This window comes from Pseudorasbora parva, chromosome 17, assembly GCF_024679245.1.
Source record: "Pseudorasbora parva isolate DD20220531a chromosome 17, ASM2467924v1, whole genome shotgun sequence".
Taxonomy (NCBI): Eukaryota; Metazoa; Chordata; class Actinopteri; order Cypriniformes; family Gobionidae; genus Pseudorasbora; species Pseudorasbora parva.
In genome coordinates, this window is record NC_090188.1 from 44,714,127 (window position 1) to 44,727,278 (window position 13,152).

Genomic DNA, 13,152 nt, shown 5'->3' on the forward strand with positions numbered 1-13,152 from the left:
CATCTCCATCCCAGAGGCTCAGCTCCGCTCATCTCCATCCCAGAGGCTCGCCTCGGCTCATCTCCATCCCAGAGGCTCGCCTCGGCTCATCTCCATCCCAGAGGCTCGGCTCCGCTCATCTCCATCCCAGAGGCTCGGCTCATCTCTATCCCAGAGGCTGGGCTCTGCTCATCTCCATCCCAGAGGCTCGGCTCATCTCCATCCCAGAGGCTTGGCTCATCTCCATCCCAGAGGCTCGGCTCTGCTCATCTCCATCCCAGAGGCTCGGCTCCGCTCATCTCCATCCTAGAGGCTCGGCTCATCTCCATCCCAGAGGCTCGGCTCAGCTCATCTCCATCCTAGAGGCTCGGCTCATCTCCATCCCAGAGGCTCGGCTCATCTCCATCCCAGAGGCTCGGCTCCGCTCATCTCCATCCCAGAGGTTCGGCTCCGCTCATCTCCATCCCAGAGGCTCGGCTCCGCTCATCTCCATCCCAGAGGCTCCGCTCAGCTCATCTTCATCCCAGAGGCTCCGCTCCGCTCATCTCCATCCCAGAGGCTCGGCTCATCTCCATCCAGCTATAAAAATCTGAGCGGTCAGCAGTGACTCAACACTTTCTGGACCTGGCATAAACCCATCCGCACAAATGCTCAGTGACACACACCAACGCAGGAACCACCTTACTCAGCATCACCGGAGTCAGAATAATGAGAACACACACACACACACACACACACACACACACACACACACACACACACACACACACACACACTCACACACAGCCTCGAGAGCAGCTCTGCTTCAGAGCATGAGCACATGATATGACAGATGGAATAATATACAGATATTCAGTCTATCTTTGCTCCTCACTGAAGCTAAAACCGGCCCGGCCGTGTGTTTCTAAGCAACGCAGAGCCCGTCAGTCCGTCCGCTGCCGATGAAACGCCCATATAATGCCCATAAAACACTGTTAATCCAGTGGGATTGAAGACCGGAGCCAACGGATCCACACGTCTCGTGTGTTTAGCTCCTCATTCAGGACTACAGTTTATCAATGTTTGTTTTGACAACATTTACTGGGCAAGAGCTTCCTGGCCGTCTAAATGTGTGACCATGCCTTTCACATATCACTTTACAACACACACACACACACACACACACACACACACACACACTCTCTCTCTCTCTCTTTGGGTGCGTCACAATCAGCTCCCTAGTTTAGTAGTCAGGGCACTGATCAGGGAATCAGTCAGTGAGGTCACTACTGAACTAGGGAGCTGATTGAGATGCACCCAGAGTGTGTGTGTGTGTCTGTGTGTGTGTGTGTGTGTGTATGTGCGTGCTTGCATGTGTGTGTGTGTGTGTGTCGTTCACGGCTGTTCTCATGATTCATGTTCAGTCATCAGTTTGTGTCATTGCTACTTTATCTCATTGTGAGTTATAGTGTCCAATTATGAGGGGGGAAAGGACTTTTTTTCTCAGAATACAAAAAGGTAATTGTGACTTGTCTTACAATTTTGACTTTAACAAGCAATTGTGAGTGTAAATCTCGCAGTTCTGAAGAAAAAATAAGTCAGGAATGTGAGAGAAAAGTCTGAATTCCCTGTTTTTTTATATTTAGCGTTGTAAACAATCGTTCATGAAGCTCATGCATTAAAGAGGTGATGGATTGAGAAATAAACTTTCCCTTGAGGTTTTAATATATAAAAGGTCATTGTGAAAACTTCCTTGTTAGTCAAAGAAAAAAGAAATAAAAATAAGAGTTTTTTTTTTTTTTAAATGTCATAGTGTTGTATTGTTACTGATCATTTGATTTAGATAGTATTAATTATGTGTCCGTATCTAACAGAACATACCGTAGCACGCTGTCACAGGCTGGAGAATCCTTTATTAGTTGGTGCAGTGCAATTCAGGATCCGACTCTGACACATATGGGCCAGGACTCGCATAGCCCAACGTCCCGGGGCTGTGTGTTTTCCAGACGGGCTACCAAAACGTAAGCCCAGCCTACCGACGGCTAACTTAAATAGTGAAATAACTTTTTTGTATTGATTTCCGTTGTTCGCTCTCTTGTCTTGATATATGAAGGAAGAATACAAGCGATGCACGGTTCATGCTTATATCCACCGATCGGATGGGCCAAGTAATAAAAAAATGATATTCCAATCAGTCGCAGGTGGATTAGAAATAAATCCTTGTATTTGTTTGATGAAGATGTCTCCAATCCTAGTTGTGGGCGTTTACTTCCAAGTCTCCAGTGACACGCCCATCAAACCCCAGCGTTCAGGAGAGAGCCTCAAAACCACTGTAGAGTATAGCCTATTACTGATTAATCAAGATGTTTTTGAACGTAAAAACCACACGAACGTCATTAATTGACCTCAGACAACAGTATAAAAATGTTTAAAAAGCCAGTTCATGACACCTTTAAGAGCGGGTGGTGAACACTTCTGCACAGGATAATGGGGACATTTCTCTCGTGTTGTCTACAGAAGATCATAACTACATGTTTAAGGGTGCTTTCACACCTGCCTCATTTAGTTCGGTTGAATCGTACTAGAGTTCGTTTCCCTCTTTGGTGTGGTTCGTTTGGTCAGGTCTGAAAGCAGCAATCGCACTCGGGTGCGCACCAAAAGCGGACCAAACAAGCGTACCGAGACCTCCTTGAAGAGCTGGTCTCGGTGCGCTTTCAAACGAACTCTGGAGCGGTTCGTTTGTGGTGAGAACGTGATCCGACCTCGAACAGAACCAACTGCAAAACTACTGATCATTTTTGGACTAAACCAGCTGCCGTAGTTAGCTGCGCTGACATTGTGTGTATAATATTATTACCTGATAGATCGTTGGCAATATTTTCGGAAGATGAGCATGTCAAGAGTTAATAATTAATGCACGCCTCCTCTTGAAGTGACGAGCGATGCGCTCTCGTGCATTACAGCAGTGTTTTCATGTCGCATCCGCGCTTCATTATAGAAATGTTTTGTTTGCATACTGTGGTAAATACACACAGTGTAGTAGATTATGGCCAGGGACAAAAGTGGCCCGCGCAGTCGTCTCTCCATAGTGTTATTATAGTTTGCTGGCTTTGCGTCTTCTGTTGGAATTTTCCCACATGTAAATTCTGACCAATCGAAAAGCAGTTTAGGAAATACGCCATGGCCAATGAGGGATGTGGATGTTGTCACGTGCCTGCGTTTTGGTTCGTTTCAACTGGTTCGGACCAAAGCAATCAGTGTGGTGTGAAAAGGAACCAAAAAAGCTGAAAAATGCAACAATGTATAATTGTTTTCCCTTGGTTCGGACCAAATGAACCGAACTAGAGATGCGAAAGCAGCCTAAAATAATAATAGAGGAAGCCCAGTCCTGTTTGTGCTTCACCTTATTACTGTTTTAAAGTATTCTAAAATGTTTAAGTTACAAAACGGGCGGTGTAATCTAACGAAACACATTACAAATAATGTTTTAAAGCATAGTGAAATACTTTAAGAATAACCTTTCCAACCCTGAGATGGACTTTAACACACAGTCAGTCACGCAGAGCTCCGCCCTTTAAAACACTCATAACTAATGGTTCTCTTTATAGGCCTATCACATATCTCTGATATAATCACAGTCAGTTTCAGCTCAAGCGCATGTTGGAGAACACATACAGAGCACTTTATGAATGAAGCAGATATTTGCGTAAATTCCATATAATCTGTTGTCTTGTGAGAGGGCTTGAGGTGTGTGTGTGTGTGTGAGTGGTGTGTGTTGATTGACAGGAGCAGCAGCTGGTCAGTAACCCAAGAGCAGATGTTTACAGGGGTGTGATGCACACTAGCTCAATAGTGCACTATAAAGCAGTATAAACTGCTCAGGATGAATTTCCAACATCCTCAGAACACACTGTGTGTGTGCATTTATTACTACAGGACACATATGGATGGCATGCACACATATCTGAGACATGAGCTGGGAGAGATATATATGAAGCACACGTGGGATATACTTACATTTATATATAGTACTGTTCACTCAGCAGAACGTACTACACCAAATGCGTTTATATATAACTTTACAGCATTCTTCTCTTTTTTGACAATTGACAGCAAACACATGATACAATACAACAATTAATAAATAGTGGTTTGACCATGTGTTTAATGAGGTAAATCTCTAATCTAAAGCACCGAGAGAGAGTTAGAGCACGTGTAGGCGGGGCTTAGCGCGCTTCTGCGTCTCGATTGGTCGTTGGTTACATCACTCAACCGTGGTGTTTACTGATTGGATAGTCCGAGGTATCAATATTCCGCTTAGTCACTTTCTTCGAGGAGTCTGTGAACTTTCAGCGGTCGGTCCGAGGCGCGGCGGTTCTCCTTCTGAAGTAAAGGAAGCGGTTCTTCTGTGGGGTCTCCTTTCATTTCCAAACCAAGACACTGGAGTATCAAGCACAGTTTCCAAATGGAAGAAGCAGATAAAATTTCATCCAGTGCACCTGACGAAGCACCGCAGGATGTGGCCATGAATGAAGCCGCTGCAGTCGGACCGACACAGACAGACGCGCGGGGCGCGGAGGATGAGATGCCCGAGAAAACTAGTCCCCCACAGACACCCGAGAAAACTAGCGATACACAGACACCCGAGAAAACTAGTCCTCCACAGATTACTGAGGAAACAAGTGCTTCAAAGATAACTGAAGAAACTAGTTCTCCACAGACAAATGAGGTGACTAGTCCTCCACAAACAACCGAGAAAACTAGTGATCCACAAAAAGCTGAGGTAGCTAGTGCTTCAAAGATACCTGAAGAAACTATTTCACAGATTACTGAAGAAACTAATGCTTCAAAGAAACATGAAGAGACTATTATTCCACAGATAACTGATGTAACTAGTGCTTCAAAGATAACTGAAGAAACTAGTCCTCCGCCGATCACTGAGGTAACTAACGGGGGTCCTCCGCCAATCACTGAGGTAAATAACGATAGTCCTCCGCCGATCACTGATGTAACTAACGGGGGTCCTCCGCCGATCACTGATGTAACTAGTTCTTCTGAGCCCGCGGAGGAAAGCGTTGCTCCCGCGAGTGAAGTCCCGGTGAAGCGCACGAGCACAGAGGCAGGTGTAACGTTAACGGCCACCGATCCGGTGATCACTGAAGCCGCCGTTATTCCAGAGCCCGCGGAGGAAGCCGGTACTCCAGCTGTGAGTGAAGCCGTTACTCCAGCGGCAGAACTAACACCACCTCAGGCGAGAGAAGAACCCGTGAGCAGCTCATCTGAGGAGAAGCACCCGCGCATTCTTCCCCCGTCTCCATCCCGAGAGGATCGGACTCTTCCTCCGTCTCCGTCCCGTGAGTAGCGCACTGATTTCAGCGGGTGTGTTGTGATCGATGGGGGCGGCGGGGGAACCTGAGTGAGACTGAAGGGAACGAGCAGATGATCGGGATCATGTCTCTTGCTGCAGTGTCGCGGTGTGTGTGTGCGTGTGTGTGCGCGCGGTGGAGATCTGGCATGATTAGGCGGTATTGTGTGAATATGATCGCCGCGGCCCACCCTCTTCACAAACAAAGACCCGCAGCGGCTGATGCTTTACCGGGAGGGACCCGTGGCCTTGCAGATGGTGTGTGTGTGTGTGTGTGTGTGTGTGTGTGTGTGTGTGTGTGTGTGTGTGTGTGTGTGTGTGTGAGAGAATCGATAAAGCGATAGATATAGTGTTGACCGTGTGGCCATTCAGTGGTGATTGCTGTGTTTGATGTTATTGTACAGTAGGCCCTATCCAGTGCCGTCTCACCCGGCCCAGCTCCGGCTGACCCCTGGGCATCTGATGGGTTGGGTCCAGTGTGTGAGATGATGCCTTAGTTACCCAAAACTACCCCATGCTTTCCTCCCTCAGCTTATCCTAGGTGTGTATTCTCTCAGCAGAGCTCAATCAGAGAGATATTAATGATATCCTGGCTCTTCCCAGCTTTAATGACACTGATGATCTTATTATTGAGATCTGTAACCTCCTTACATGATTTCAAACTCAAAGTAAAGCTACATCTCTTAGACCAGGCATCTGCCTAAATTCCAAGCTGCGTTTGTACTGTATTGGGGTTTTCTTGGTTGTGTTCTATATAAAGAAAGAAACAAAAGAATGATGAGACTCTGACGCCGCTAACGCTCATCCCTCCATCATAACAGTGCTCCAGGGGTTAATAAAGGCCTTCTGAAGAAAAATATCCAGATTTATAACTTTATGGACTATAATCACTGGCTTCCGGTAATGGCCGTGCGGTTATTATTAAAGGTACATGGACTCATATTTTAGGGCCGGAATGTTTTTGAATGGCCGAAGTCACTGACGGAAACGGGTTTAAGGAGCGCTTCTCGTGGACCGCATCGCTCTTCGAGTGTGTGTGCTGTACTGACTCCTTCACACACTCATCTGTGTGTTCTTCAGCTCTAAATAAAGACGAGGCGTTGTAATGCTCATTCCCACTGGAGCGGGAGCAATGTTGAGTGTGTGTTGAGCGTCTGATCCGTGAGGGATCACATGGGCTAATCTCGAGCCGTGTGATTGGCTCTCAGGAACAGCAGGAATAATCAGAGTTTAGTGTCATTGTGTTCTTTAACTGGATTACACGCCTCATCATGTGTTTTATTCTTCAGGTGTGGTTGAATAACCTTTGGAGTGTGTGTGTGTGTGTTAGTGTAACGCCCCATAGCTGCTTTATATTAACTGCAGAATAACCTATGGTGCCTTTGCTGCTATTTACTGTCTAACATGAGGGATTAATGACAGGATTATCAGTTTTAGGTGAACTCTCCCTTAAATAACTATTCATCATGTCGGTTCAAAACCACCAGCCCTTCGTTCATCTTCACAGATGAAGATATTCCTGATGAACTCTGACCCCTCCATAGACAGCAATGAACACGTTTAAGCTCCAGAAAGGAAGTAAAGACATGGTTAGAATAGCCCATGAGACTCCAGTGATTCAGCCTTAGTGTGATGAAGAGATGAGAGTACTTTAGTACACACACACACACACACACACACACACCAGTAACCACTTTATTCATCAGTTTCCTCTCTTCTGTCTCTGTTGGGCTCTTCACAGTGCAGCACTTCCGGGTTCTACATCAGAACGCCGGCTCACTATTGGCCGAGCACAACCACATGATCACGTGCACTAGGCCAGGGCGATATATCGAATATTAACGATAATATCACAATAATTTTGACGGCGATGTAAAATTTGAAAATATTGTAAATATTTCAAATTCAAGTATACTTCAGGGTTTTTCCTGGGTCAGAAATGGCCTTCGGTGGTGGCTGACCAGTCATGGTGATCCACACACACCCCACACACACCCCACACACACGCACACCCACACCTGTGTGATCTGTCAGCCCAATAATGACAATAAATGTAAAATACATTTTTTTTGTTGCTCATCTAATTTTGATATCTCATTATGTATGATGTCTTGATGTTTGTTTCTTTACCTCCTCATTTTTACAGTTTGCATGGTTTACCAATTCATTATTTTGGCAACAATTATTAAAAAGCAGCATTCAAAATTTAATAATAGTAATAATAGTCTAATTCTCTACCATTAACAATTTAATAAAATGATTGGCTATCAACAACTTGTGTTGTTCTGCTTTCACCTTATTCTAGTCTAAACAAAAAAAACAATTGTGGTAATTTACTACACATTATCAATATAAATACTCAAAATAACTACAGGAAAATACTGTGTATTATTAAGACTAATTCTTACTAACCCCTCTTGTTTAATGCGCAAACACACACACGGTTCACATAAACACGGTCAGTTATGTCTGAAGTGAAAGTAAAGTCATGTGTGTGTATATTAGATGCACGCAGGTCTTAAAGATGCTCTAGAATGAGTTGAAACGATGTTAAATTGTTCTTTGATATCTACAGAGGGTGTGTGGCTTATTTAAGGGCAATAATTGTCCAGATGTGGTTTTACAGGTCCATTTACAACACTATTAATTGTCTCTAGGATGTAATGCTCTGTTTTTGCCTTATTTGGAAGAGTCATGAATATTAATGTTGAGCTCTGCTCTGATTGGCTTATTTCAGCAGCTCACAGCAGTTCAGCGAATCGGCTCGTGAGTCCTAACAGAACACAGACCGACTGAACGACACATTAAGCAGAACATCTCAAATGGAGATTAATCAAATACAGCTTACTTGCAGGGATGGAAATTAGCACCCGCCACCAGCCAAATGCGGGTGATTTTGAGTTGTGGCGGGTAAACTCGCTTCACCTACCGGCCACCGTGGCGGGTAAATAAAAATAGCATACTGTTTCCCCTCTTTATAAACTGTGTTCAGTGCATGCGAGTGTGGCCGTATATCCGAATATGACCAGTCGCTTTTGCCGTCATTACCCGGATGTAGTGCCAGAAGACGCGAATACTCGCGCCCGCTGAGAGAAGATCCGTCACTGTCATCCGGAAGCGCGCACCCGTCTCACAGCGCGCAAATATTGAGTTCTCTTTCAAGTCTTGTGCTTAAACAGACAAACTCACACAAAAAGTATGCCAACATGTTCATCTTGATGAGTATTCTAGCAGACATAGTCTGAATATGCCTTAAGAGGACTTTATACAGTCGTGAAAGATGACGCATATCCCTCTATTAGGTCTTAAAGGGGCAGTCGCCTTTACTGCTGTCTGTTTAATGTCAAACAAACGATAAGGACATCACTCACTGCTCTTGATTGAATAGCTTTTGTAAGTTTAGTAAGGATTAATCTTTCATTTAAACAGTTAAATATGCAGTTATTTTACATTTGATTACTTTAGTCCATTTCTGTACCTTTCTGCAGGCCAGTAGACCTGTACATTATTATTAAATGCACACATGAGTGAGGTCAAGTTAAACATTTTAGTTTGAATTTTATTTTATACTGTTTGATGTTGCAATGTGCTAAATAAATATTTGGATAATTTGTAATTGATTTATTATTTGAAACTTTAATATTAATTAATGTAATCGCAATGCCTTGATTTTTAGTAAAGTTACACAGTCATAGCATTAGCCATAAATGCAATGGATAATTGGCATAATTTCTTTTAGTGCTTCGGTTTCAGCCAATAATCTTTATTTCGGTGCATCCCTACTGACAATGTTCTGCTCGGTGTGTCGTCAACACGCTTCAGGAGATGCCAAAACTAGTAGTTTCATTGTTGGTACTAAAAACCTAAAACTGGAAGCCATAAAAGACCAAGAATCATCCAAACGCCACATCCAGGTAAAAAAATAAATAAAAAAAGAGAGAACATTGAGCCCTACACATTTAATGAAATTTATATCAGTTCATGGTTTGTGTGTGTATTTTTACACAGCCGAGTTAAGGTGGGTCTAACCCGGGTCTGTGTCTGCTCAAAATTCTGTGTAAAGATGCCTTTAGAGTGAAAGAAAAAAATGCAGTATTTCATTGAGATTTGAGATGAAATAAACAGCTGAAGTAGTTTAGAGCTTGTAGTATTAATTTTCACGTGCAGTTACACATTGTCGGTTATAAACAAGAAAGTGGCTGGTTAAAACATTGAGTGGCTGGTAGATTATGAAATCCACCAGCCACAGTGGCCGGTGGACAAAAAAGTTAATTTCCATCCCTGCTTACTTGTTTATTGGTGTTTACAGATCATCTGAGCGAGAGAGCGAGAGAGCGAGAGAGAGCAAGCATATGGTTGCCAGATTGTACCTGTTTAGGTAAAACACGTGTTCTTTTCACAGAAAAGCTCTGGGGGATTTAAATTGTTGAAATCTGGCAACCGCAATCACGAACACTTTTCTTTTTCCCCGACAAAACCAGTGGTTTTTGTTCACGTTATTATTTTTTAAAGTACATTTTAGACTTGTCTTTTTTCGTCGATAACCGATATTGTATGTTTATATAACGCTAGTCACAATGTAGGCTAACGTTACGCAGTGACTGTGATGTAGTCTGAAATACAAGCATGCGAACGCATCATACTTAAGTTCTCAAAATTAATAGCCTTGTCCAATGACTGTCGTTTTAACTTATATGGTGGAGAAGGTGACGTTAGCTAGAAGGATCGAGTGAATGATCTGTAACCAAAGTATCTACGGTTGTATTTTGTAATAATATTCCCCTTTGTCATCAGACACACTATTTCCTTTTGAATAGTACTGGTGAGTTTCCTATTGTTACTGTAAGCGTCTCGCGTTATCTAGACAATGCGGTCTCTCTAAGAAACTCTTGAACAGTCAATCAGAGGATAAACCGCTGCTGCTGCAGGAATACAGTCGCCACTTTCTTCAGTTTAAGACGCGGAGCGAAGCTTGCCTGAAATGGGCCGAACAAACCAACGATCTTAAATTAAATTGTTGTGGGATCTGATTATAATAAACATCGGCCATGACTGTTATTGTTTATCTGTGGGAAGGGTAGAAAAGTCCTCTCGTCTCCTGCACAGCCTGAACATGACGTGTGTCCTGAGAGCCGTTTTTGCGATCCAGAAGTGGTCAGAAGTAGCCTTATGCCAGTTCCCAACGGTACTATGCTATTCGTTTTTTCTTTCACCAAGTGAAGCAACACTTAATAGCTTGCTTGTAATAAATTGTAAATATATAGCCATAGGACTTTAAACTATCAGAATTTGAGCCTTACCTTTCTCTGCCATGACCGTTGTCTTCCAAATGATTTGGCTTGGGGTCTTCACATGCGGTAACACGGCTGCCCGCGGAAGTGCCTGACTTTAAATCGGCGCTACTGAATGCGGAAATCGGCCGATATATCAAAACATGACAAATATCAGCCCAATATATCGGCCAACCTCTACTCAAGTGTCGCTGGTTTCTGCAGTCCTGATGATTCGCTCCGTCAGCTCCTCCTGATAATGAACATGTGTGGACAGATGCAAATGTTGAGGCGTATTAATGATCCGATGGTGTCTGAGACTCACAGTGTGCGATGTCCTTTCACTATGGCAAGGTTAATTACATTTTTCATTCTAGGGCACCTTTAAAGGTCCACTGAAATCAAAATTTAAGTTTTTTATCTTTTAGTATGACTGTGTTAGCCTTAAAGTTATCAATAAGCTGGTATGTTCCAAAACTATAACAAAATTTGCATTTAGGAGATATAAGCATTCAAAATTTACAGTCTAACACTTCCACTAAAGCGAATCTCAGATTTTGGTGACATCATCGCAGACTTTACCTTCTCCTCAAATCTTCTGTCCAATCAAAATGCGCTCTAGAATCTAAAGCCCGCCCCCTACACTAGGCTAAAATCGGTCAGTTGTTTACACGCATTTACTAATTTCTACATGGGGAAAGGCACATAGCACACTATATATGTGATAGGAAACGATTCAGTGTAAATATGCTTTCATTTGCGGCGAATAAAGTGTTTTCACGTTAGTTTCACACACCGCAGCAGCGCACACACCCCAACGGCTCAGGTCTAAATCTAGACTACAGACACGAGAGCGCAGCGGATCATATGCGCGAGTCGGTGCTGACAACAAACAGATCAGCCCATTTGAACTCCGCACAGAATGCTGCATTTCAGAGCGATATGGAGGAGATTATGATGATAACAGTGTTTGAGGAAACTGGCTTTACCAAACAGAGAGAGGTCCGCTCTTGCGCTCTAGTTAAACTGTATATTAACGAAACGCTATTGGCTGTTTCAAAAAAGGGGAGGAGCTGCTAACAGCTGGAGCCGTTTCAGGGGAAATCACGTCAACACACTGAATAATGCGGCGCGTTCCAGAGCACTTCAGCGGGGCTTTAAAGACAGCAGCACAGCCTATAGTGAACACTTGTCCTTAAAGGGACAGTTCATCAAAATTGTCATTATTTACTCACTCTAATATTGTTCCAAACCTGTATTCATTGCTCGATGACGAGAAATGTTTTAGAGTTTTCATTTTTGAGGGAACTATCCCTTTAATGTTAATACAACAACAACAGACAAAGAGAAAATCACATGGTGCTCTTCACTGAAAAAACGAATACAGTAGCTAAGAATCAATGCATATTTTAGTGAAGTCTACAGTGTTTTAATTTTACATTTATTCATTCAACTTCACACTTAAATGCTGCTGTACAGCTCTGAGCTGCCAGTGTGTATCATATTTATTTAATATTATACAGTACATTAGGAATGTGTTCAAGGGTCTTTTGATGAACAAAGGGCTGACGGGTTTGGTGTGAACTGATCCTTTAATGTTTACTACAGAAGCGGCTCCTGAAGTGTCACATGACCCTGGCATTCGTCACATAAAAATTGGTTACTTAGCCTAGGATTTTCTTTCTTTGAGAGAAACTGCTATTTTCTGATTCTGATGGCAGGAGCACGGCTGACTCTAGTGTGTGTGTGTGTGTGTGTGTGTGTGTGTGTGTGTGTGTGTGTGTGTGTGTGTGTGTGTGTGTGTGTGTGTGTGTGTGTGTGTGTGTGTGTGTGTGTTTAAATCGTTTGCTTTAGTGAGTAAAGCGTGTTCCTGTGGTTGTTTTTCAGATGAGCCGGAACCTCCTGCCATTGCTCCTGCACTCTTTCAGACTCACTTGCCATCAGGTATGTTTCTTCTTTGCTTGAATACTGATGATGTTCTCATATTTGAGTTTGCCGTTTGTTTAGTGCTTGCATTTTAGGGTGACGTTTGTCCTGATATTAATGTAACATCTTGGAAGTTAACCTCTTCTAAAAGTCAAAGAGTGACTGACCTGCTTGATTTGCACTGATCTGGACTAGGGTTGTCATGATGCCAGTAATCCGGACCCATACCAGTGATCAGGGGTGTAACGGTACCGAATGCAATCTTTAACAGGCAGCTTGTTTTACGCACCGAACACACTTTAGTCTGAGTTCCCACACGTTTTCAGTCCATATATCAGGAAACTCAGTCTATGAATGCCGTGTCTATGCTCTTTAATGTGGCGTGACTGATCACTGTACAGGCGAGTGAATGCGATCGTCATAGTCAAAGAATAAACATGAATGAACATCTGAAGGTGTGTTGAGGACACATTACAACTGAAACGCATCATGTGGTGTACTATACCATACTAAAAATTCACTATATTAGCCTATATATTCATGACATTAGCAAATATACTCTATAGTCTATTCATTAATTAAATAAGAGTATATATTCATTATATAAGCCTATATATTCACTATATTAGCCTA

General features: G+C 43.1%; 1 protein-coding gene across 2 annotated transcripts in view; it reads left to right on the forward strand.

Annotated features, from left to right (window-relative positions):
- Window positions 1–4,182: 4,182 nt before the first annotated feature.
- The window catches only part of rtn4b (reticulon 4b), a 28,829-nt gene continuing 19,859 nt past the window's right edge, over window positions 4,183–13,152 (forward strand). Inside the window, exons 1-2 of one of the 2 annotated variants that reach the window (XM_067420614.1) lie at window positions 4,183–5,312; window positions 12,481–12,537. In XM_067420614.1, coding sequence (XP_067276715.1) covers window positions 4,424–5,312; window positions 12,481–12,537 — 946 coding nt within the window. In that variant the 5' untranslated portion in view covers window positions 4,183–4,423. The remainder of the gene's footprint in view (window positions 5,313–12,480; window positions 12,538–13,152) is intronic. The other variant, XM_067420615.1, reaches the window with a different exon arrangement.